This window comes from Crocuta crocuta, unplaced genomic scaffold (assembly GCF_008692635.1).
Source record: "Crocuta crocuta isolate KB4526 unplaced genomic scaffold, BGI_CrCroc_1.0 scaffold84, whole genome shotgun sequence".
Classification (NCBI taxonomy): domain Eukaryota; kingdom Metazoa; phylum Chordata; class Mammalia; order Carnivora; family Hyaenidae; genus Crocuta; species Crocuta crocuta.
This window is the reverse complement of record NW_027530213.1, coordinates 877,916-899,102: the sequence shown is the minus strand read 5'-3', so window position 1 is coordinate 899,102 and position 21,187 is coordinate 877,916. Positions and strand designations below refer to the sequence as shown.

The 21,187-nt window shown below is 49.9% G+C and overlaps 1 protein-coding gene across 1 annotated transcript in view; it reads right to left on the bottom strand.

Annotated features, from left to right (window-relative positions):
- The window catches only part of DSCAM (DS cell adhesion molecule), a 643,763-nt gene that overhangs the window by 119,864 nt on the left and 502,712 nt on the right, over nt 1–21,187 (bottom strand). Inside the window, exons 14-16 of the mRNA XM_077765486.1 lie at nt 20,429–20,557; nt 11,289–11,456; nt 1,165–1,235 (exon numbers count right to left, since the gene is read on the bottom strand). Of these exons, the coding sequence (XP_077621612.1) occupies nt 1,165–1,235; nt 11,289–11,456; nt 20,429–20,557 (368 nt within the window). The remainder of the gene's footprint in view (nt 1–1,164; nt 1,236–11,288; nt 11,457–20,428; nt 20,558–21,187) is intronic.

Genomic DNA, 21,187 nt, shown 5'->3' with positions numbered 1-21,187 from the left:
CATCCCCTTCCCACTGCTTGGCCTGCACTGTCCCCACAGCTAACCAGCCTGGCTTGCTGTCCGCCGGAGCCACAGCACGGGCTGGGGGATATAAGAGCTCGCACAAAGGGTTTGTGGCATTAAGGTGCCTTAACACCAAAGGCAGTAGCCACCCCTTTTGTGTTATGGATGCAGCTCACTTTACGAAAGAGCTGGAAACCGAAGGAAAACAGCAACAACTGGGGTGATGAGTCAGGCTGTCAAGGGTTTCAGGGGTGAGCCACTTAAGGACCCTGCTGTGTTTGTTGACTTCTCCTCTGAGATAGAAGGCAGGGTGAGGCTGGGAGCAGAGGGGGGGGAAACCAGGGCTGGAAGAGCCAGTGCAACTTACACAAGTTTGGGCCAGCAAGAACATTCTGGATCAAAGGGATTGAACCTAAAGTCATGACTGGCAAGAGCACATGGGGGGGATGACTCCTTCCCTAGACAGTTTCCCCACCACGTTAGTGACGTCGGGTGGTGCACCCAACGGGCTGCTTGTGACCAGCTTGTTCCAGAATATTAACCAACCCTGATTCCTTCACCAACAGCTTTGCTAGGAAAAACATGCCGGCCGGGCGAAATTGTGTCGCTCAAGCTGTGTCTCCCAGCCCCCGACTGCAAGCCCCCGGCTGACCAGCGGCCAGTCCTCATCTGTGGCCGTGTGTGGGCACCACTGCCTGGGATGGCATCTGGCTCGCTGAGGGGAAGCGGAGGGCATTGTCAGGGACACCTCGAGCTGGTGGAAGAGTGAGGGTGAGGGTCCCTTCTGCCAGCTCAGCGGACTTTGTGCCATACTCGGATGTGCCCTGGGAGGAAAAGCCACTGGAAAAGCCCCCCGGGTGGAAGTGAGATGGGGCGACCACATCTGTTCCACTCTTTGTGCAAACCAGCTCTCAGAACTCCATCACATCTCAAGCATGGAAACGAGACATTACAATCTCACTCTCTGCGGACACAGAATTTGTGCACGAGTGTTCAAAATGTGGATACACACATCGGATTTCACGAAAAGGGCTCTTAATCTAATCTCGTAAAACAGAAGTGCCGTGAAATGTTAGTGCCTCGGCCTCCTACCACCTCACACGAGTGAAGGGCGCAGCCCGCGGAAAAAGCGTCAGGAATGCAAGCATTTCCTCGGTTTACCTTCCAGGTGACTCTGATGCTCTGAGATGAGATGGGCTCCAGGTGAACTTCCTGAGGTGGGCCGTCAGGAGCTGTGAAGACCAAAACCCACAGGCCGGTTAGAGCCAAGTTCCAGAGCGGACTGAAGTCTACACAACGCACAAGCTCGGAAGACGGGCCCCTGCATTGCAGAGCAGAGTGTTTGCAGCTTCAGTGAGAATCACTACATCCTAAATATGTCCTGTGTTTACTCGCTCCCAGGAAAAATGAGCCTTGGGGACCCGTCCCTCTGTCGCCTCCTTACCACGCCTCTGACAACGTGTCTAATAAACCCTAAGTCTAAGCAAGTTCACAGTCAAACAGGTAGTTGAAAACTCCTATTTCTTTTATAATCCCCTGCGGTGGCTGTAGAAGACGCTTCTCTTTCCCTTGGGAGCTCACATTTTGTCACCTGGTATTGGGGTCACTCAGGCTGTTCAGAGCTAATGGGGAAAAACAAAAACAAAATCAGGATTCTTCTGCCTTTGAGTCAGCTAGATGGCTTCAGTTTTTCACACTCTCTGATTAAAAAATCTCGTTATCCAAAGGCTGTCGCCTTGGAAGGCAGAAGCAAAGTTGAAGAGTCAAAGTGTGCAAGTCACACCACCTTATTTTCAACGGTGGTAGAGATTCCAATTACGTCCCAGCTCCAGTCGGTCACTAGGTATTAGCAGCGTGCTAGTGCTAAGCACACAGTGTGGAACTAAGAAGTGGAGAGTATTTTTGCCCCCCGAGAGTTCACGTGTTATCTGAACAGCGGAACACGCGCTCTGGGAGAAAGACCACCATACAGCACACCAGATACTCAAGTGTCTTCCTAGAAGTAGAAGCAACTGGTAACCCAGGACTCAGGGGGAGAGACCCCTTCGGATTCAAACGTGCTGTTGGAATGACAATTCTGTGACCCCTACTGAGCTGCCCCAGAGCCATGTCTGTGGACACGGAGATTCCCCTTTGCAGCGGGGAAGGAGCACATGGCAGATAAGAAAGCAGAATCAGTGAATGCCAACTAGTTTGAAGGGTTTGCAAACCAATGGAAGGGTTATGATAAAGGTCAGATTAGGGGAGAGGCAAGGCCAAGGGAAACCCATTTCCTTTGATTCAGGAGCAGTAAGAGCCATTCTCGGAAGGAGTGGCTGAGCTGATGGGTGTTTCAGTCTTTCTGCCTGAGTTCAAATTCTGGCTGTATCACTTGGTAGCTGCGTGGTGTATTGCAGGTGACTTAATTTCTCTGTGTCTCAGTTTCCTTCTTTAACAGGACAATAAAGGATTGTCATGAAAATCATAGACTCGATAAATATAAGCAGTAATGCTTATTATCATTGGGTATTTTACATAAAGGGAAGGAAAGGGGGACATTCATAGAATGAAAAGAAAAGGTACAGTCGAAGAACAATGTCTGAGCCCAGAAGCAAGGGTTCTATCAGGAGTAGAGGTGGGGGGTCCTCGGGGGGCATTGGAGCAGCCACCTGCTGGCGGGAGGAGGGAGGGAGAGAGTGGGGGCCCTTTTGGTGGACTAGTTGGGTTAGGGAAGCAGATTCAAACCTGATTGTATTTTCTCAGCTAAATCATAAGAGGCAAGGTCAGGAAATCAGAATGTGATCAGGAAGGAGGGCCATGGGCTTTGGAACACAAGGGCTTCAGGAATGGCTGTGGCTTATGGAAAAGCACGACCCATACAGCACAGGGGAGCACAGACCCCCCCCCAGTTTGGCACATGAACGTGACATGGGGAGAAGCTCACATGTGGGCCTTCATGAGGCCACAGACGGGTGCAGACAAAATGTGCAGGTGGATCGGGGTGAGCAGTGCACTGGGCTGGAAGAAGCTGGCGCCCTGCTGGAGGATGGGCATCAGGACCCTATGGGGGTAGGGAGAGCTGACTCCAGAAGCCAGGGCTGGCGGGACCAGGAGAGAGTAAGCATGCCAAGAGGGGAAGCAGCTTTTCCAGAAGAGATGGTTCATCATGTCTTAGAAATATGAACTGGAAGGGAATTGGAGATACTGGGTATGTGATGAGCAGGTGGAAATGTTTAGAGAGAGAGGAGGAGTCGAGTCTGCAGTGGGCTTCCTTCCACATCCCCCTTCCGTCCTGCTCACGCCAGCCCTGAGATCCACTCTGCAGGTCTCCCTTCTGTGCTTGGCCGGCCGCTGTCCCCACGGAGGCCCTCGGCCTCACCCCACAGCCTGCACCAGCCCCGGCGGCCGGTGCCAGTTTCTATCTCATTCCTAAGCATTGGCTCTGATCCCCCCTCTACCTCTTTCAACGGGGACACGCGCCCAGAGCTGCCTTCAAACCACTCACTCATCATACTAACGTCCCCGTATTCTGTGTCCTGCCTCCTTCTGCACGCTCCGTTCTGCGCCCCCGCCCCCCACACACCCTCATGTCTCAGCTGCCACCAACGTCTCACAAGAGCCCAAACACATCTGCCCTGGGCACACCTGACCTTCTCTCCTGGAGCTTTCTTTCCCTCCATCAGTGTTGCCTGCCCACACCTGTGCGCCCCCCGTGTCCACCCCACCTCAGCACGGGACCCTCCCGGTCACCATGGTGCTGGGCACGCACATAGAGGGTCTTCTCCTGGCGGACTCTAAGCTGAGCAGCCTCGCGATCCGGATCCAGAGCAAGTCCCTGCTTTGAAGGGCAAAGAAACGTGCAGAAACACAGAGCACACTTCTCTGTCCCCAGCAGGTCGTGGAGACGGTGGGTGCCCCAGCCTCTCGCATCTACTGATGATTCTCCAATGAAAAGAATGTGCTAGCACTGAATCAGACTCCAGAGCAGGGACCGAGGGAGGGGCTGGCGCCTCGCTCACTGCTGTAATTGTTGTCACAGCTCTGCACCTAATTTCTGCTCAGCAGGGTCACGTCTTTACTGCAGGAGCCTTTCGACATCGGCTCCAATGAAAACCCTCGGGACAGATTTCCCTCACACTGATAAATCTGCGGTCATCAAGAAGTGTGGGGTTCCTCCATGAAAATCCTTCCTGAAAAAATTGTTTTGAGGTCTGACAGCTATACTGGTGCAGGATTATTTTAGTTTAACTGTGTGAAATCAAATTGAATGAGGATCCCGTTTGAGAGGAATGGGAGGCAGTGTGGGGGCAGCGCCTCCTCCTGCATCTCCGGGTGTGTCTGGGCCATTGGCCTGCGGTGCCAGAGTGCCAGGCTTCACAGCCTCGATGACATTTAGTCAGGCTCAAAAACAAAGACATGAGCACAGTGTTTATGAAACGGCCTGGATTCTATCGGAAAACATGATGTCGATGATGCAGTCATGAATTGGGGGAGAATTTGCTTTTCTAGGCTGGTCCCTTGCTCTCCAAAGGCTCCCGGTCCCTGTCTCCAGGACAGGCCTGACCATGGTTAAGAACATGGCGCCTTTTTACTTACCTTATCAATATTGACTTCAGTGGTTTGCTAGTAACTCATTTATGGGCCAGCCTATTCTCTGAAGTGAATGGATTCAGACCTCGTCTCTCTTAAAAATAAAGTGATAGAAGGGCACCTGGGAGGCTCAGTCGGTTAAGCATCCGACTTTGGCTCCGGTCATGATCTCAGAGTTTATGGGTTTGAGCCCCGCACTGGGCTCTGTGCTGACAGCCCAGAGCCTGAAGCCTGCTTTGGGTTTTGTGTCTCCCTCTCTCTCTGCCCCCTCCTCCCCCCAACTCATGTTTTCTCTCTCTCTTTCAAAAACAAATAAACGTCAAAAACAAACAAACAAACAAAGTGATAGAAACAATGTCAAAGACAAAGGCTGAAAGAGTAGAAGCTATACACACACACATTAGAGCCACGCCCAATTAAATTAGGGCACATTGTTGTTGGTTTGGGCACTGAATTTTGCACTTGAAGTTTCTAAAGCATTATAGGACAAACTTTTATTAAAAAAATCAGTCTGCCTTTGGAATTTGCATGCTTTCCTGAGCTGCAATTAGTCCCCAAGTCTTCATCTCATGGCAAACAGGATTTCTGTAAAGCCATAATCCAAGGCAGATTGAATTCCCAAATGCTAAAACTATTCAAGATCAACCATTAGGTACTCATTTATTTAACTAACTTTGAAAATTGTGTTGCCATCTGACATTTAAGAACTTATTTACATGCTCTTGAACTGAAGCTATTACTATATATAGAAAGCATAGTTTCTTCTTTTTTAAAACCAGAATGTTGAGCTTTTTCTTGCAAGCTGGTAGGTAAGAATTAAGAATGAACGTGATTTTTCAAAATAAATACTCTCTGTATTTCTACAGAAGCCCAAATTATTCTATCTGTAAAATGATAATCAGTGAAAATGTTATTTACAGTCCCTCATGTTTTTCCTAGGCAAGGCAGCCTTTACAAATTCTGTCTGGCTCACGACCCAGTGATGACAGGCCCTTCCTAACTGCCAGACACGCGGGCCTCTGCTCGATTTCCTCTTCTGGGCACCGGGTCTGACTTCTCATCCCGACCTCCTGAGCCAGCTCCTGTCCTGCCTCCTGCTAACCTGACAGCGCCTTTGTGGCTCAGTGGACAGTATCCACGGACGGTCCTCTCTCTCACTTACAATCAGTGAAATCAAGACTCCAGCTTTGGCACACCCGTCTGCCCTCAAAATATTCTCTCCCCACAAAGTCATCTCCTGGCTTTATTCAGAGTCTTGGAGCCAAATCAATCATTTGTCCTGGCTGAACCATCCCAGTGGGAATCTGTTCCAAGTTTCCGTCTCTGGTTCCCTTATTGGGGAATTTACTAAGGGCTTATGCTGCACAGGTCCAAATGCAGGCAAGGACTAGGTATACAAAGGGGTTTAAAAAATGCCCGAGGTAGGGCACCAGGGTGGCTCAGATGTTGAGTGTCTGATTCTTATCTCAGCTTAGGTGATGATCTCAGGGTCCTGAGTTCATGCCCTGCACTGGGCTCCATGCTGGGCATAGAGCCTACTTAAGAAAAATAAAAAATAAAAAAATAAAAATTGTCTGAGAGGCAGCTGGACCTGGGCAATTGTGCCTCATGTTCACTTCTGATGAAGGCATCAGGGCGAGAGAATGTTCTTTGCTGGGAGAAGGAGACAAAGACAGTGTTTAATAAAAATCAAATGAAACAAAGAACAGTTGACCCCTACATGGGGACAAAAGGAATTCATTTAATAACTATTTATCAAGTGAATAACTTATTAATTTAAAATAATTTTTTAATTTAATACTTATTATGTGCCAAACACTATTCTAGGTGTCTGGGATACAGCAATGAACCAAACAAGCAACTATTCCTGACCTCGTGGGAGGGACCAAAAATAGATCACAGACAAAACAAATCGGTAGATTATATGCTATGTGGATGGTGAGTGGTGCTATTTTTAAAAAAGGAGAATGTTGAGGGAGGGAGGGGACCTAGTGTGCCTGAGCGGGCAGTGGGTTGGACTTTAAATATCGGGGGGTCAGGGTGAGACTCACTGAAATGCTATTTGACCAAACACCAGAGGAGGTATGGGAGGAGGGGGAAGAACATTCCAAACCATTCTAGAACATTCTAGGTTAGCCAGTGAGTGAATACAGGGCATGGATGAGGGACAGTGAGGCAGCCAGTGATTTGTTTGGTTTAATTCTCAAAGTCTTTAAATGGAAGCTGGAGAAAAATGAGAGCCATGGAGGTGGATTGCTAAAGGCTCAGGGGCAGGGGGTGCCGGGTTCTTCCCAGTGGGTAGATGGTGTGCACTTGACTGTCTTCTTGAAGAACACAGCTGATGTCACCTCAGGCCCTACTGTGCACTGATTTTCATGTTTATTGTTACATGTGGATGCCTTTTATTCTTTAAGCCCTCATCATAACCTCTCCCCCACAGTCCCCAGCTCAGCACATAGAGGAAACTCTTCCTCTAGATCAGAACTTGCTACTCTGGAATGTGATCGAGGCTGATGCACAGGGCTGTTAACTCAGCCCCAGATCCAATGGAAATCCAACGACTCCATGTGGTGACCTTTCTGTCATCCTGACCTTCTTTCCTCTGACAAGTCTGAAAAAATTCAGTGGTTTTCCATGAGCTCATGCATAACTGAATGTCCACATTCTGTGGGCAGATTCATAATGAAAACGGCGAAGGGATCAGCCAGCCCAAACTTGGGCACAGGCACTAGGTGACACATAACTTTCAGGGCTGCCAATGGGGAAGGCTGGTCTTGGGTGAGGGTCAGCTGTGGATGAGACATGATGATCGGTTTTGAAGGAACTTGGCAGGATAGTGCACTTCTGGTCCATTAAGACCTAATCCCGTTAACGCTTAACTGTGTCTCCACTTCCTCTCTCTTCTCTTCTCTGAGTGGCTAGGGGCTGCTGAGGGAAGTCAAGAAGACTTCTTTAGATGGTGAGACCCCTGTGCATGTCAAGCATATACCAGAGTGTATGACAATGCACCTGTGAGCCCCCACATGAAAACACACTTGGTATTGTGACATTGGAACCATGCAGTTTTCTAACGTTAGGGAAGGATGCTGTATACATGGCAGTGAATCCCTCTTCAGTAAGCTTTGTGATGGAAGATACAATGGGAATCAAGAACCCAAATTCCCACCATGGCCTACATTAGCGTCTGTAAGCTTTAAAAAATTTTGTTAATTTATTTACTTTTGATAGAGAGAGAGCAGGGAAGGAGAGAAAAAGAGAGAGGCAGACACAGAATCTGAAGCAGGCTCTAGGCTCTGAGCTGTCAGCACAGAGTCCGATATGGGGCTTGAACGCATGAACTGTGAGATCATGACCTGAGCAAGGGCTTAGCCACCCAAGCGCCCCTCTCCTCTTCTCTCCTTATGAGGCCCTTCAACGTTTCAGTGCAGAAATATCCTCATCACACACACATAAGGGATCACTATCATACCCCCTAACACAATCCTGTGAGGCATCTTCATGAATGTCCCTCCCACATGAGGTTTCCATGAAAGATCTGCCTTGTGCCCGACACACATGAAGAGTGACATCTGAGTAACATGTGGTCCCTGAGGATGGGGGGGGTGGTCACGACATCATCCAAGACACTGAGGTCCATGGAGAAATGACCATATGCCTCAAAGGCAACTGTCAGAAGGATTCCTACTTGGTGCTGGGAAGGAGGCACTAATGTCATCCAGGGAGATGAGAACTTGGTTGGCCTTCCAGACAGAGGACTCAGCACACATGCAGAGGATGGTGGGTGGGGGCAGGAAAGCACAGGAGGAAGTTGGGTGTAGCTTCAAAGTTAGGGGGTGGGAGGAGGGGGACCCAGACCTAACTAACCACCTCATCGACACACTTCCCCACCCAGCTGGGTATTAAGAGATGTCCCCTGGTACCTCAGACTTGGGCACTGTATCATTACAAAAATGAGTGGGTCTGCAGCTTTTAGACGTTTCCATCTGAGGATTCTCCCTGCCTGAGAGACGGCCTCTTATTTTCTTAGGGAAAGTGGGCACTAAAGATGGTCATCTGGAGACGACAATAGCTTCTAGAAGACGTGCCTTTGGGCATCCCTGCTGGAAAGTGGGTGATGAGAGAATCTGTGGTCAGGACAGTTGCCCTTTTCCTACGCGAGTTCACATGGGAGAAAACCTGATTTCTTTCTTAAAAAAAATTTTTTTTAAATTTATTTTTGAGAGAGAGAGCATGCAGGCAGGGGTGGGGCAGAAAGAGAGGGGGACAGAGGATCTGAAGCGGGCTCTGCACTGGCAGCAGGGAGCCTGATGCGGAGCTCCAGCTGACGAATTGCGAGATCATGACCTGAGCAGAAGCTGGACGCTCAACTGACCCAACCACCCAGGCGCTCCTGAGAAAATCCTCTTTTTAAAATTTCAGCCATAAAACCTAAATACCAAGACAGACACAGATTCTGCTTTGGAGCTTCACTTGGCTCTACCTGCGCCTCTCCTTGCATTTTTCCCTTAGCTCGTCTGAACAGTAAAGGAGAGAGGATTTGGGGAGTGGGGTGCACTGCCAGCAGCCAGCACACAGGTAAAATCCAAGAGGTCACCCCGGAGGCCAAGGAGGTGGCTTCCGCAGGGATGTAGGGCAGGTGTACTGCGGGCAGGTGACCAGAGCGGCTGTTCACCTGGCCTCCAGGCCCGGACAGACATGCTGCCATGGCAACCACCAGCAATGGCAGACACCACAGAGAGCCAGAGGGAAAGCAACCGCAGCATGATCTGGAGTGGCAATCAGGATAGCAGCTCCAAAATGCACCGTGAGGAAATACAGTTTTCTTGAGAAGGTTGTCAAGATGGGGCACCGTGAGGAAGGAGACGTTTGAGCCGTGCATCAAAGATCATGTTTTGGGGGGGTAGTGTATCTTCCCTGAATACACAACGTGATGACATTCCAGGAAGTCAGTGGGTTGTTTAAATATTTAAATAAAATTCTATTTCTGCAGGAGCGTGTTGACACGCATTTCTCACTTGTTTCTGAGATGCAGGGAGTGCTTTCACAGCTTGCCTCTCCCCCCAACCCATCACCCACATGTTTGTGGTCAGGAGGAGGAAGCCATCCTTACTTCCGTTTTGCGGATGAGAAATCACACCGTGTTTCTGAGTCATAGAAATGGCTCAACCCCAGACATTCAAGTATAAAGCTATTCCATCACCTGCCCTTAAAAAGAATTTTCAAGAACGGATGTGTTCCTGGGTTGAGGAAAAGTGCTCATCCCTCGTTCGGGCAGAACTATCCATTCCAACCCAGTATTAACAGAGGACAGTATTGATGCAATCAGAAGAATGAAATGTTTGCATCTGTTTTGGTCCAGCAACCTTATTTCTTGGAACTGCACCTAAAAAAACAGTCTTAAGTGTCAAAAGATATACCAGAAAGAATGTGCACCACAGTTGGTGTTCGTAGTAATAAGAAATGTAAAACTGACATGTCTAATAAGATAGGATTTGTTAAGTAGATGGATCATTATGATCATAGACACATACTTAAGGGGTATATAAAAGGGATGTGTTTTTGGAAGGCCACTCATGAGGACTAAAAAGAAGTGCATGGAGGGAAGGAAGTCAGGAACAACTCTAATTCCCCAGTTGAAAGCTGAAACAGACCTCCCGTGGACTCTCACTCATTTGAGGGTGATTCTCTTAAACCTGGTGATGAAGAAGGAACTGAGACTGAGTCTGCAACTTCCTTGCAGTGGTCAGTAGTAGCTGATTAGCTCTGATTTCAGGCAGGGAAAGAAACGCTAGGTTGGGGGCTGGCCACTCTTCCTCCCAAGAGATGAGCCCGGCCTTGGTTCCCTAATTTTCCTTCCCCAGAGGAGCTCAATGGCAGCTTCCCTCTCCCTCTCTCCCAGGAGGTGGGTTGACAGCTTTCTTTGGCACTGACTAATTGCTCAGTCCTCTACAAACCGGTTAATTCACCCCCCAGTAGCCATGCGTGTGGGGGAGCATGCACGCAGGCATGGGTGTGATGACTGATTTACTAGTGGTATCCCCATGTTCACAGGTAGCTCTCCATGGTGGGATTATGGAAGCAGTTTTACCTTCTACAAAATGCTGATCTCTAGCCTCTTAATTTTCAACAGTGACTATGATATTCTTTGTAATAGGAAAAAGAACAATAAAGCTTGCTATAGAAATGTTGACATTTCTAGCCGGTACAATATCCTCTACCATTGTTCCCCCAACTCCTCAGACACAGGGTTTTCTTGCCATTTCCTAGTGAAGCCATCCTCCCACACCTGGGCTGCGTAGGGCCTTGGCCAAGGCTGTGTCAGGCGAGACTCCATGCATCCAAACCAAGGAATTGTAAAAATGGCAGCTTTTACAATTGTAAAAGTAAACTGTAAACTGTAAAAGGCAATTGTAAACAATTACAGTTACAAAAGGCAATTTAACAGCTCTTTAAATATCACCAGATTGTTAGGTTTCTACGTCTGTCATTTAATTCTTAGATATGAAAACCCTAAAAGAAGTCCTATTTGAAGAATAGTGCCTTCAAAGTAGGAGGCAATGCACTGTCTGCATCTTTAACGGGGCCTGGCACTATGGAGGGAGCTCTTCAAAGGCCTCTGCCAGGCTCAGGCAAAGGCTTGATTCTGTGTTAGCTGCCTGAGCCCTGAGGGCCAGCTCCGGCGCTCTGGGGTGTGGGCGTCACCCAGTCACACGCACCTGCCTCGTCCGCGGTGATGGAGAGCTCGTTGCTGGGCTCGCTCTTGCCAATCCGGTTCTTGGCATACATGCGGATGCTGTAGGTGGAGGAAGGGTGGATATCAATGATGGTGGCCGAGTTCAGCTGAGGGGAAACATCTTTGGTTCTCTGAGCAGAATCCCAGGAGTCTTTTGGGTTTTGTTTTTCAAAAAAGAAGAGATAGAGACGTGAGTTTTTTTTCTCTGCTTTTGAACGTTCACAAGTAGGAATTAAACACACACACGCACACACAGAAAGGAAGGAGGAAGGGAAGAAAGAAAAGTTAACAACTCAAAGGGCATTCTCAAAGGAGTGCTCCCAGTGTTCCAGTGGGCTGGCCACTAGAGGGGCCGTCACACTCTTGTTACCCACGCTGAGGGGGACAAGGGATGTGGATGCCAAATTCAGGGGCAGCGGGGAACGTCTGAGGCAACCCAATGCGTGTACTGATGGATATGAAGGATGAAAGTGCGCACGGTGGAGTCACATGTCAGTGAGGTGGTCAACAGCCACAGCAAGGNGAGCCAGACCTCCAGCCATATCAGATCTTTCCGTCTCTGAAGCAGAGTGGTGAACGTGAAATACCTCCATAAAAACGAATCTCAGTCTCCAGTGTCAACATTTACTTTCAAATAATTTATCGTAGGAATTATTTTTCAACCACAGCTATTATTAACAAGTACACATGCCCCATATGAAGAGGGATCATTGGAAAGGTGGCAATTTCTACCTGCTGGTTTTAAGGCTTCAACCAATGATGAGTAAAGTGTTGTTATTTCAGAAAACATTTGGGTGGTTGTTAAGGGTGGGGGGGTCAAGAGATGACACCAGTGGTGGGAGGAGAAAGACAAAGGTGGTGGACAGAGATGCTGCTTCTGTTTCCCACAGTCCCCTGGGTCCTCTAGGGTGATGGTCAATTGCAGGCATCTCACTGAAATTCTGCATTCTCTGCCGGATTCTGAGTGCCAGGGCAGCAAGACCATGCTCGCCATGTTCAACGCCGTGTTCCCAGCGTTTGCACAATGCCTGATCCATAGCAGACAACCCAGAATAAATGCATGTTTAACAGATGAGTACATAAATGGCAAACACATAGACCTCCGAGCCCTGGGTTCACTCCTCCCTTCATGTTTATGATGAGCACTGACATTTAGAGGGCTGGTCTGTAAGAGGTCTTCTGGACCTTGTACAAAAATTGGTTTCTTCAAGGTGGCCCTGGAATGCTGTATCTTATCAGAGAACACAGCATAATAAAGACTGACAATGAATATTCATTCCACCTAAAAGAGAAACTATCACTTGAGTCAAGAAGATTGAAGATGGAAGAACATTGATGTAGAAGAAGGTGGTGCAAAAATTCAAATGGTGGAAGAGAAGAATGTGTTTGAACAGAGGACCCTGAGGTGGCCTGACACATAGATATGAGCCTTGTCCTGCAAGGAGAAAGCCAAGCCTTCTGGAGAAGATGTCTAGAACAAGAGAGGGACCCCCAGACACCGTAAGGTGCAGAGAAAGTAACTAACTAGCCCCAGGAGGAAGCAGTTACTTGTGGTTGATGGCTCTGCCCAGGGCCACGTGGAGGTTTCTGGAACCGGCAGGTCATGGCCGTCTTCACTGAGAATGTGTCTGGGAGGTGGCGGAGAGTCAGAGGAGGCATAGTGATGTCCACTGACCGCCCCCCCTCCTCCTGCCAGTCAACTCATGAATGGAGGCGTGGCTAAGGCAGGGGTCATGGGCTGGAAGCACAAGATGCTTGGAGAAGGGGCAGCATTTTTAGCTTTTTTCTGCAGTTCTTGCTCTTTGATAGAGAAAAATGATGATGTCAATCATCATGATTATTAGAATAAGGTTCAAAACAACACAGGATGGATTTTGAGCTAAAGGTCAAGAAGATGAGAAAGAATGCTTTATCCTGGAAGATTTGAAAGTAACTGAGTGGAGAAGGAGAAGAAAGTGTAGTTAAATCCCCCAGACACCCTCTGGCAAATGATATGGCATCAAAGGAGGGATAAAAACAAAGAGGTGACTACCCAGGAGAAAGGAGTCGGGACAGGGCAGGGAAATGCTGCTTCTGATCTCAGATGCTGGCGTGCAGACAGGTAGGATGTGGATTATTAGCGAAGTGTGCTGGAAAATGTAACACAGGGCAGTACAGTCACAGAGTAATCCGGGCACTTGGGAGGATGGAAATGCAAACTGAAACACAAATACAATTAGGAAGGGCGTACCACAGACAAAATAAAGAAACTTAGGGGTAAGTCACAAACAGAAATGCACGCTTGGGAATCTGAGAGGTCTGGGATGCAGGCTGGCATGGAGAGTACTGGCTGGTTAAGGGCATGGGTGGGAAGGGCAAGAAATGAAATTGTCAGGGGAACTTATCACGGATCTCCTTGGCCAGTGGAGAACGGGGACGCTGCTGTCTGGATGCAGAGAACAAATGCAGTGTAAGGAGNTGCCATGTAGTATTCCATGGTATAGATAAACCACATCTTCTTGATCCATTCGTCTGTTGATGGACACTTAGGCTCTTTCCATGTTTTAGCTATTGTGGAGAGTGCTGCTATGAACATTGGGGTCCATGTGCAACTATGCATCAGCATTTCTGTATCCCTTGGGTAAATTCCTAGCAGTGCTATTGCTGGGTCATAGGGGAGTTCTATTGTTAGTTAGTGTAAGGAGGGTTTATAAGTCACTCTGGGAGATGCTGACAAGGGACTATTTGCCAAAGAGTGGGCGGGGCTAGAGGAACTTGCAGGAGACGCTCAGGGTCCCAGCATCTAGCAAGAGTGGGGAGCTGCTCCCTCTGGGGCAGGAGAGCCAAGGGATGGGATAGCATTGCCAGAATCCAGACAGGACTGGAACTTCAGAAGGGGAGCCCCTGATAGAAACTCAGACACAGAATGCAGCAGCTGGCAGGATCCTTGTCTGAACCATTCTCTGTGCCTGGCGCAGGGTGAACTCAGGGGAGGTCAGAGGAAAGAAAATCTGTGTGTTGTAGCTCTCGGAGTTCAGCCTCCCTGAGAAGGGCAGATGATGGGCTTGTGCAGCAGGTCGAGGCAGCAGCCAGAGAAAAACCAGCAGCAGAGGGAACTCATGTTTGTGGAGTAGCACCTGGTCACCCAGCACGGTGCTGGGCATCTTACAAATGGGCCTCTTGCAGTCCCCAAATGTGTGGGCACATTGGAAACACCCTGGAGCTTTCTGACAATTGCACTTTCAGACCTACTGAATCAGAATCACTGGATAATGCTGCCCAGGAATCTGTGCTTGTAAAAAAAGCCATTCTCTGGGGCACCTGGGTTGACTCAGTCAGTTAAGCCTCTGACTTCGGCTCAGGTCATAATCCCAAGGTACATGGGTTCGAGCCCCGCGTTGGGCTCTGTGCTGACAGCTCAGAGCCTGGAGCCTGCTTCGGATTCTGTGTCTCCCTCTCTCTCTGCCCTTCCCCTGCTCATGCTCTCCCTCAAAAATAAACATTAATAAAATAAAAAAATATCTCTCTGGGTCATTTTGATGCGCAGTTAGAGTCTGGAGTGCTTTATTTGAATTATTACAACATCCTGGTAAGGTAGGGATTTTTATTTTCATTGTGAAAGTTCCAGAAACTGAGGCCTGTGACACAGCTGGTCTGAGGTGGGGCTGGGCTTTGACCTCACCTGTGTTGCCTTGAAGGTCCAGGTCACTTTCTTGTAGCATATGACCTCCACATATCCTCCGCAGGACACCTAATGAGACTGGATTTCAATTTTCCAGACATGTGCTGCAAGTCTCTTATGTTGGGATGCAGGCTTTCTGACAAGTGTGTGACTCGGCTGACTGACGAGGAGTTCAGCCAAGTGCAAGAGAGGGGGCTTTGGCCGAGAATGAATGTAGCGCCTATGGATACGGAGAATGAGGGTCGGGAGGGCTGTGCGCGACGGTTTAGACAGGAGATGTCAGAAGCGTTCTTGGAAAAAGTGCGCAGCATTCCCTGACCTGTCCCAGAGAGATGGAGAAGCTCACGGTCATATTCCTGCCTCTGAAATTCCAAGCAATCCCTGTGGGAGAGGACTGATGGAGCCCACAGGGGCCAGGGTGCTTATACAGGGTTAGGGGTGCCCTACTGTGGAGTCCAACACCCTAAGTCAGAAGGTCGGCAGATCGCCAAGAACACACCTAAGAAGGGTGAATTTGATCTAAAGAAGCTTTCATTATTTGAGGCCGGAGACCAGGAGGAACGAGGGTGACCAGAAGGGCTTTGCTGCAGAAAAAATGCCACTAAATATTTAAAAATTAAGAGGCAGCTCAGAGAAGGACCAGACCCACTGCATTAGCTAACAGAAGGGGATTTGGGCACAGGGAAAGTCTCTTTTGCTCTGTCTGCTCCATGGAGGAGATTGTTGTTGAGGTGAGAGGGAGAAGGGAGGCTGGAGAAGTGAGAAGGTTCTGGAAGACAGCACCTACCTGCATAAGAGAGTTTGGGCTTCCTGAGGGCTGGATGGTTACGTTCTGGGGAAGAGGGCCCGCTGGGCACCAAGTGTGGGGCACGGTGGAGAAGGAGACAGGGAGGTGGGCACGAGGCAGGCTGCCTTCCAAAGAGGGGAAGGAAGTGGGGTGCTGGGCTGGCGGCACACACAGGGCGAGACGCTGGAATTGGCTCGCCAAGGGGTTCTTTGTGTCCATCTGGAGGAGAAGCAGTGGCCATCAGGAACCACGTGACGTGGACGCCAAAGCCATCAGCGGAACTGGTTGAACTACAAGAAGTGAACTCAATGACACTGACATGGCCAGATTGAGACGGTGGGGAGGCGGTTGTAGGGATAAGTAAAGGGATTTGGGATATTTGCTTTTTCCTGGCAAACAGAAAACCCAGAGAGTCATCTGTCTTCAAATCCTGGAATTTGACCAAATTTTTAGGGGTGGGAGGAGGGCCAGTGGACTCAGGAAGGTCTGTGTTGGTGCCTGAAAGGTAAGAACCCTGACAGTCATGGCTGGGCCAAGGCACGATGGTTTTCTCCTGGGGCTCGTGAGTTCCCACTGCTGGGACTGTCCAAGCACAGACCGAAAGGCCACCTGCAGGGACCCGCTCTGTTAAAAACGCAAAAGTACGGCAATACGGCAATACGTAGATTAACAAAGAGTAGAGGAAAGTGCCTTTGGGTGTGACTTCACTGCTGAAAGCAGAGGAGAGTCAACACATTAACAAACGTTTAGTACAAGTCTCATTTGTGGGATGCTCGCTGTGGAGGATGCGGGCTCATAGCGCAGGACTGCATGGGGGCTGCAGGGGACCCCCGAGGGATCAAGAGAGTCCTCAGAGGGACAACTTCCCATCAGGGGAGACAGATCTTAAACATCTTCCCAATAGAGGACCCAGTCAGAAGCCCACCAGATGTTGCAAGGTGTAGAGGGTGCCCTGTGAGTAGATGAAGGGGCACGCTATGAAATGGGTGGTCAGGGAAGGCATCCTGGAGGAAGTGACATTTAAGCTGTGATTTGAAGGATGAGTTTTCTATGTACTTGGTTTATAAATTGCGCTAGTTTAAATTATGGTTGTCCCTTTTATATACCCAAAATCTAATGAGGAAGCAACTAATACACGAACAGCCCAGACTAACATGCTTTTGATGGCAGTGCATACAATTCCTGCCTGCTGCCGACATAGCTCTTTTGTCCAGGCCTTTCACACTGGAAGAGATGGAGGGGTTGCAGGGTGTGCTGGAGACCTGCGGCCATGGAGCCCGGGCTCTCCCCTAGTGAGCCTCCTGGGGCTCATTCTAACTCAAACTGGGCTCGATATGCTCCAGGGCTGTGTGAGCATCTCAGCCACCGGTTGGTCCTGTGTGTGGCTGAAGCACAGTGTGACGGATGGACGGAAACCGAGTGCAGCCAGATCACAGATAAGGAGCTCTCCTACCTGTGTTATGTAGAGTCCGGTCAGTTTATAATTTGGAAATGCTGTGGAGATGATTCTTAGATTTTGGGTGGCAGGTAAATTAAACACCACAAGTATTTACTGGCAGGCACTGTGCTCAATGCTGGGATCGGGGGAACATGATCCCAGAGTTCCTGCCTTCGGGGAACCTATGGGGAGCGCTGGGGGGCACCGAGGACTTTTAAGTGGGGGACACCGAGGGTTTTAGAGGCATTCGATTCATAAGCACTGTGTGCACGTCAAAGCTGCCATTTAGTAAAGGTTTGCATGTGCCAAACACTGGGGAAAGTGTTTTAGAGCAGCGCCATTGTTAAAGAGTATTCACCAAATATGCTCTGGGTGCCCACAGTGTGCTGGGTACTGTGCTAGGTGTTGGAGAAACAGGTTGGGTGAAACAAAATCTGGTGGCACAGGAATGTTCGGCTCAGTGATGATGACACGCCCATCAGCAGTCACAGCTGCAAGGGCCCCAACCCCGCAGAGGTGGCATTCTGTGGCGGCAGGGGTTAGAACGTCAACGTTTCTTCTTGGTGGACGAAATGCAACCCACACCCACATCATAAAATGTCAGTCGTCCCAAAGGGAGTTAACACACTTGATGGAGTCCCAACAGCAATGCCAAAAATGTTTATATGGAGCTGGACAAGTTGATCCTAACAGTCACATTTGTAGAGAGCTAAGAACACACAGAAAGGAAAAGTTGTAAGGTCAAACCAGGCCCAGCGGAAGTTAAAACACAAAGCCTGCGTGATTACCGCAGTCTGGTGTCGATGCAGAGATGGATGGAACAACGGAACAGACTAGAAAGTCCAGAAACAGATACAGGTGCTCGTGGAAAGCCAGGAGGTGATACAAGTGACATCTGAAACCACCAGGGGAAGGTGGACTTGTAATAAATCATGTCGGGACAGCAGGATGCCCATCCGGGAAAGGTCAAGTGAGATCCAAATCTCTCAGATGATACAAGAATCGATTCCCAATGGATTAGAGATCCCAATTTTAAAGCGCAAGAGAAAGAAACCAAGCATGTAGGAAGCAGGGTGCATTATTTTATAGCCCGATGGTAGAGAACAGCTTTTCTAACTTGACTCGACACCCAGATGCAATAAAAGGAATTGTTGGTAAATTTGGGCAAAGAAAACAAACATAAAGAGACCACAATCACAGACATAACTCTATGAGTGCTCACCACAGCCCAGCCAGGAAAGAAAGGAGATGACGGTGTAAGAGCATGTGAGCGGGAGGCCAGGAATGAGTCCTTACGGAGATGACGTGAGGAGGGGGTCTAAGGTGCAGGTGGGGGTAAGCATAGAACCGTGTGGCCCAGGGAAGGGGGTGGTTCTCCAGCCAGAGGGCAGCCTGTGGCCTTTGAAGGACTCTTGTCACAGGGAGATGCTGTGGTGTCCCATTTCACAGAGGGGAATGTTGAGGGCTGGGGACCAGCGAAGGCAGGCGGCTGGTTGGGGACAGGACCAGCAGCAGAGCCAGGACACACTGTGGGACCACTGGATTGTCACCAGCACCTGAACATGACCAACCCCCTGCAGACGACAAGGCACTGACCTCCTGCCCTGGGAGCCACAGTCAGTGCTCGGGGCCAGAGGCTGGCAGGGCCGTCTCTCCCCCACCCGGGGACTCCGTGGACTGTCGCCATGATGTGTGTGTGCGTTTCTCCCGAGAGCTCGCTGTTACCATCAGCTTCGGGCCACTCTCTGCTAGCACATGCTTCTCTCACTAAGAGGTGTTTCCTTTCCTTCAAGACGGGCGTGGCAGACCTTGGAATGCCTGGGCTCCTCCTGACCTGTGCCTTTAAAACAAAGGCAGGACCTCCTCTCTTCCCTTTGGCCCTGGAAACCCGTTTCTGCCAGTTCCCGAAAGAGCCCTGTTTGGGCCGGCACTGTCACCAGCATGCTGGCTGCCACCGAGCCCCGCCGGCAGCCTGCGCCGGCCATCCCATCCGCTGGTGACAGTGTCCCAGGCAGCTCCCGAGCTCCCCCAGGCCCCATGCACGCCTGGCCTCCCTGCCCGGTCCCTGCTGTGAGCCTGGGTCACAAGCCGCTCCTATGTGCATTCCCAGCCCAGCTGCGTCCTGCGAGTCTCAAATGCTATTTCTAAAACCACTGTTCTCGGGGGTGAAGCATCTTCCTCTCAGCGCTCATGCATTGCTTCGGGGACACTCAACCCTCAGCTGTCTTTCCAGCTCCTGCCCCTCGCTCGTCCCTGCCCCTTTCTCGCTCCTCCTGAAGCATTCCTCACTTGCCACCTGCCCCCCCCCCCGCCGCTGCCCAGAGCTTCAGTTTTCACCTGGGCTTCTGCTCAAAAGATACTATGTAAATCACCGGCAGTGTAACCTAAAGTCTGGCGGTCAGAAAGGAAACAATAAAGCTGTGTGTGGTCCAGGAGGGTTTTGTTAACCCTACACATGCCAGTGCTGCCCTGACTCCTCATCTCTTTGATGAGACACAGGAAAAGTTCCCGCCAGAGGCCACAGGGAGGCGTTCTCCCCTCGGACCGTTGGATCGTGAAGTTCCGAGTGACCCTGGCATTCATGATCCCTTTAAGGGGATAAATGGACACACCTGTCATGCTCCTGATATTGGGTCTGTTTTACTCATGGCCTCTCTGCCGACCTGACCGAATGTGGGCCCGGAGGAAACAGGTGATGCTCTGAGGTGCCAGAGCAAGTGGCACTGGCCTGTCCCTGGAGTACTTCTGGGAAGTCCCCTGTGGGGTCAGTGCCCGTCTCCGCCGGGAGCAGCTCTCCTGGCTCTGACCAGACTCAGCCCACGGACTCCGAGCACAGCTAAAGCCCAGGCTCTGGACAGAGTCCCCGTAGAGAGCATGTGAGGGACAGCAAGGGGCGCAGGAAATATGACATCGGTGGCCAGTGGCCAGGTGCTGTCAGTAGCTGCCCCCTTGCTGGTTGGTGATAAAGAATGCCAGGGTGGTGGGCAGGGAGCAAGCCGGGCCCGGAGAGAAAGGAGGCGGCTCAGAGGCAGAGATGGGCCCTCGTACACACCCTGCCCCAGAAAGGAAATGTGGAGTGCTTTGCGGAAGAAAAGAGACAAACCAGGTAAAAAGAGCCCCCCCGCTGAGTTTCCGTGCAGTCCAGGTTTATTCTTACAGGTAATCATGAATAACAAAGGAGAGCAGTAACAGGGCTTTTTGAAGTGGAAATGAAGCTGGAGGAAATAAAGGGCTTACCTGATTTATTTTTGCATTCAATATCGTAGCCCGTAATGGGGCTGTTGCCGTCAAACCCCATGGTCCACCTGAGGGTGATTGTGCGTGCTTTCACATCTTTGATCTCAATTTCGGGAGGGTCTGGGGGCTCTGTGCAATCAACAGGGAAACCCGGGCTTAGTTCAAACATGGCTCAGACAGAGGACGCAGGTGGAAATGCTGAGTTCGGCTCCGAAAAGCTGTCAGCCTTTGACAGCGGCCGACACTTTCACATGGAAGCCTTTTCTCTCCCCCCGCCCCCCAATCGCATTGCAAGGAAGAGAAATTCCACTTTTCCCCCAATGCCAATGTTTACAGCAGGGCCATGTAGAAGGCTTTTATCACGGGGCCAGGCCAAACCAGGATGTCACTCTTCTGGTCTGGAATCTCTAACTCAAAATATTTGGGCTTCAAATGTTAAACTTCCTTTGTCATTTGCACCGTTTCTTGTAAGGATTCCTAGAATTGAGCTAACCAGGTACACCTGGCAATGCATTTTGTGGGCCTGCAGGGTCATCTGACCCAATTCCTTTAAGGACTTTGCTCCTTATGTTTTGGGGCCACACCTTGACATCATCATGGGCAATGCAAGATACTGTTTTAACACCAACTTTGTGCATATTCAACACTTTCTGGGAATCAGGAGCTGTTATGTACCAAGGTGAGCTCACACAGGGGTCTGAGCCTGGGCATACACTTACAGATGGGGGCATGGGGCAGGCTGAGAGCAAAATTCAGGCA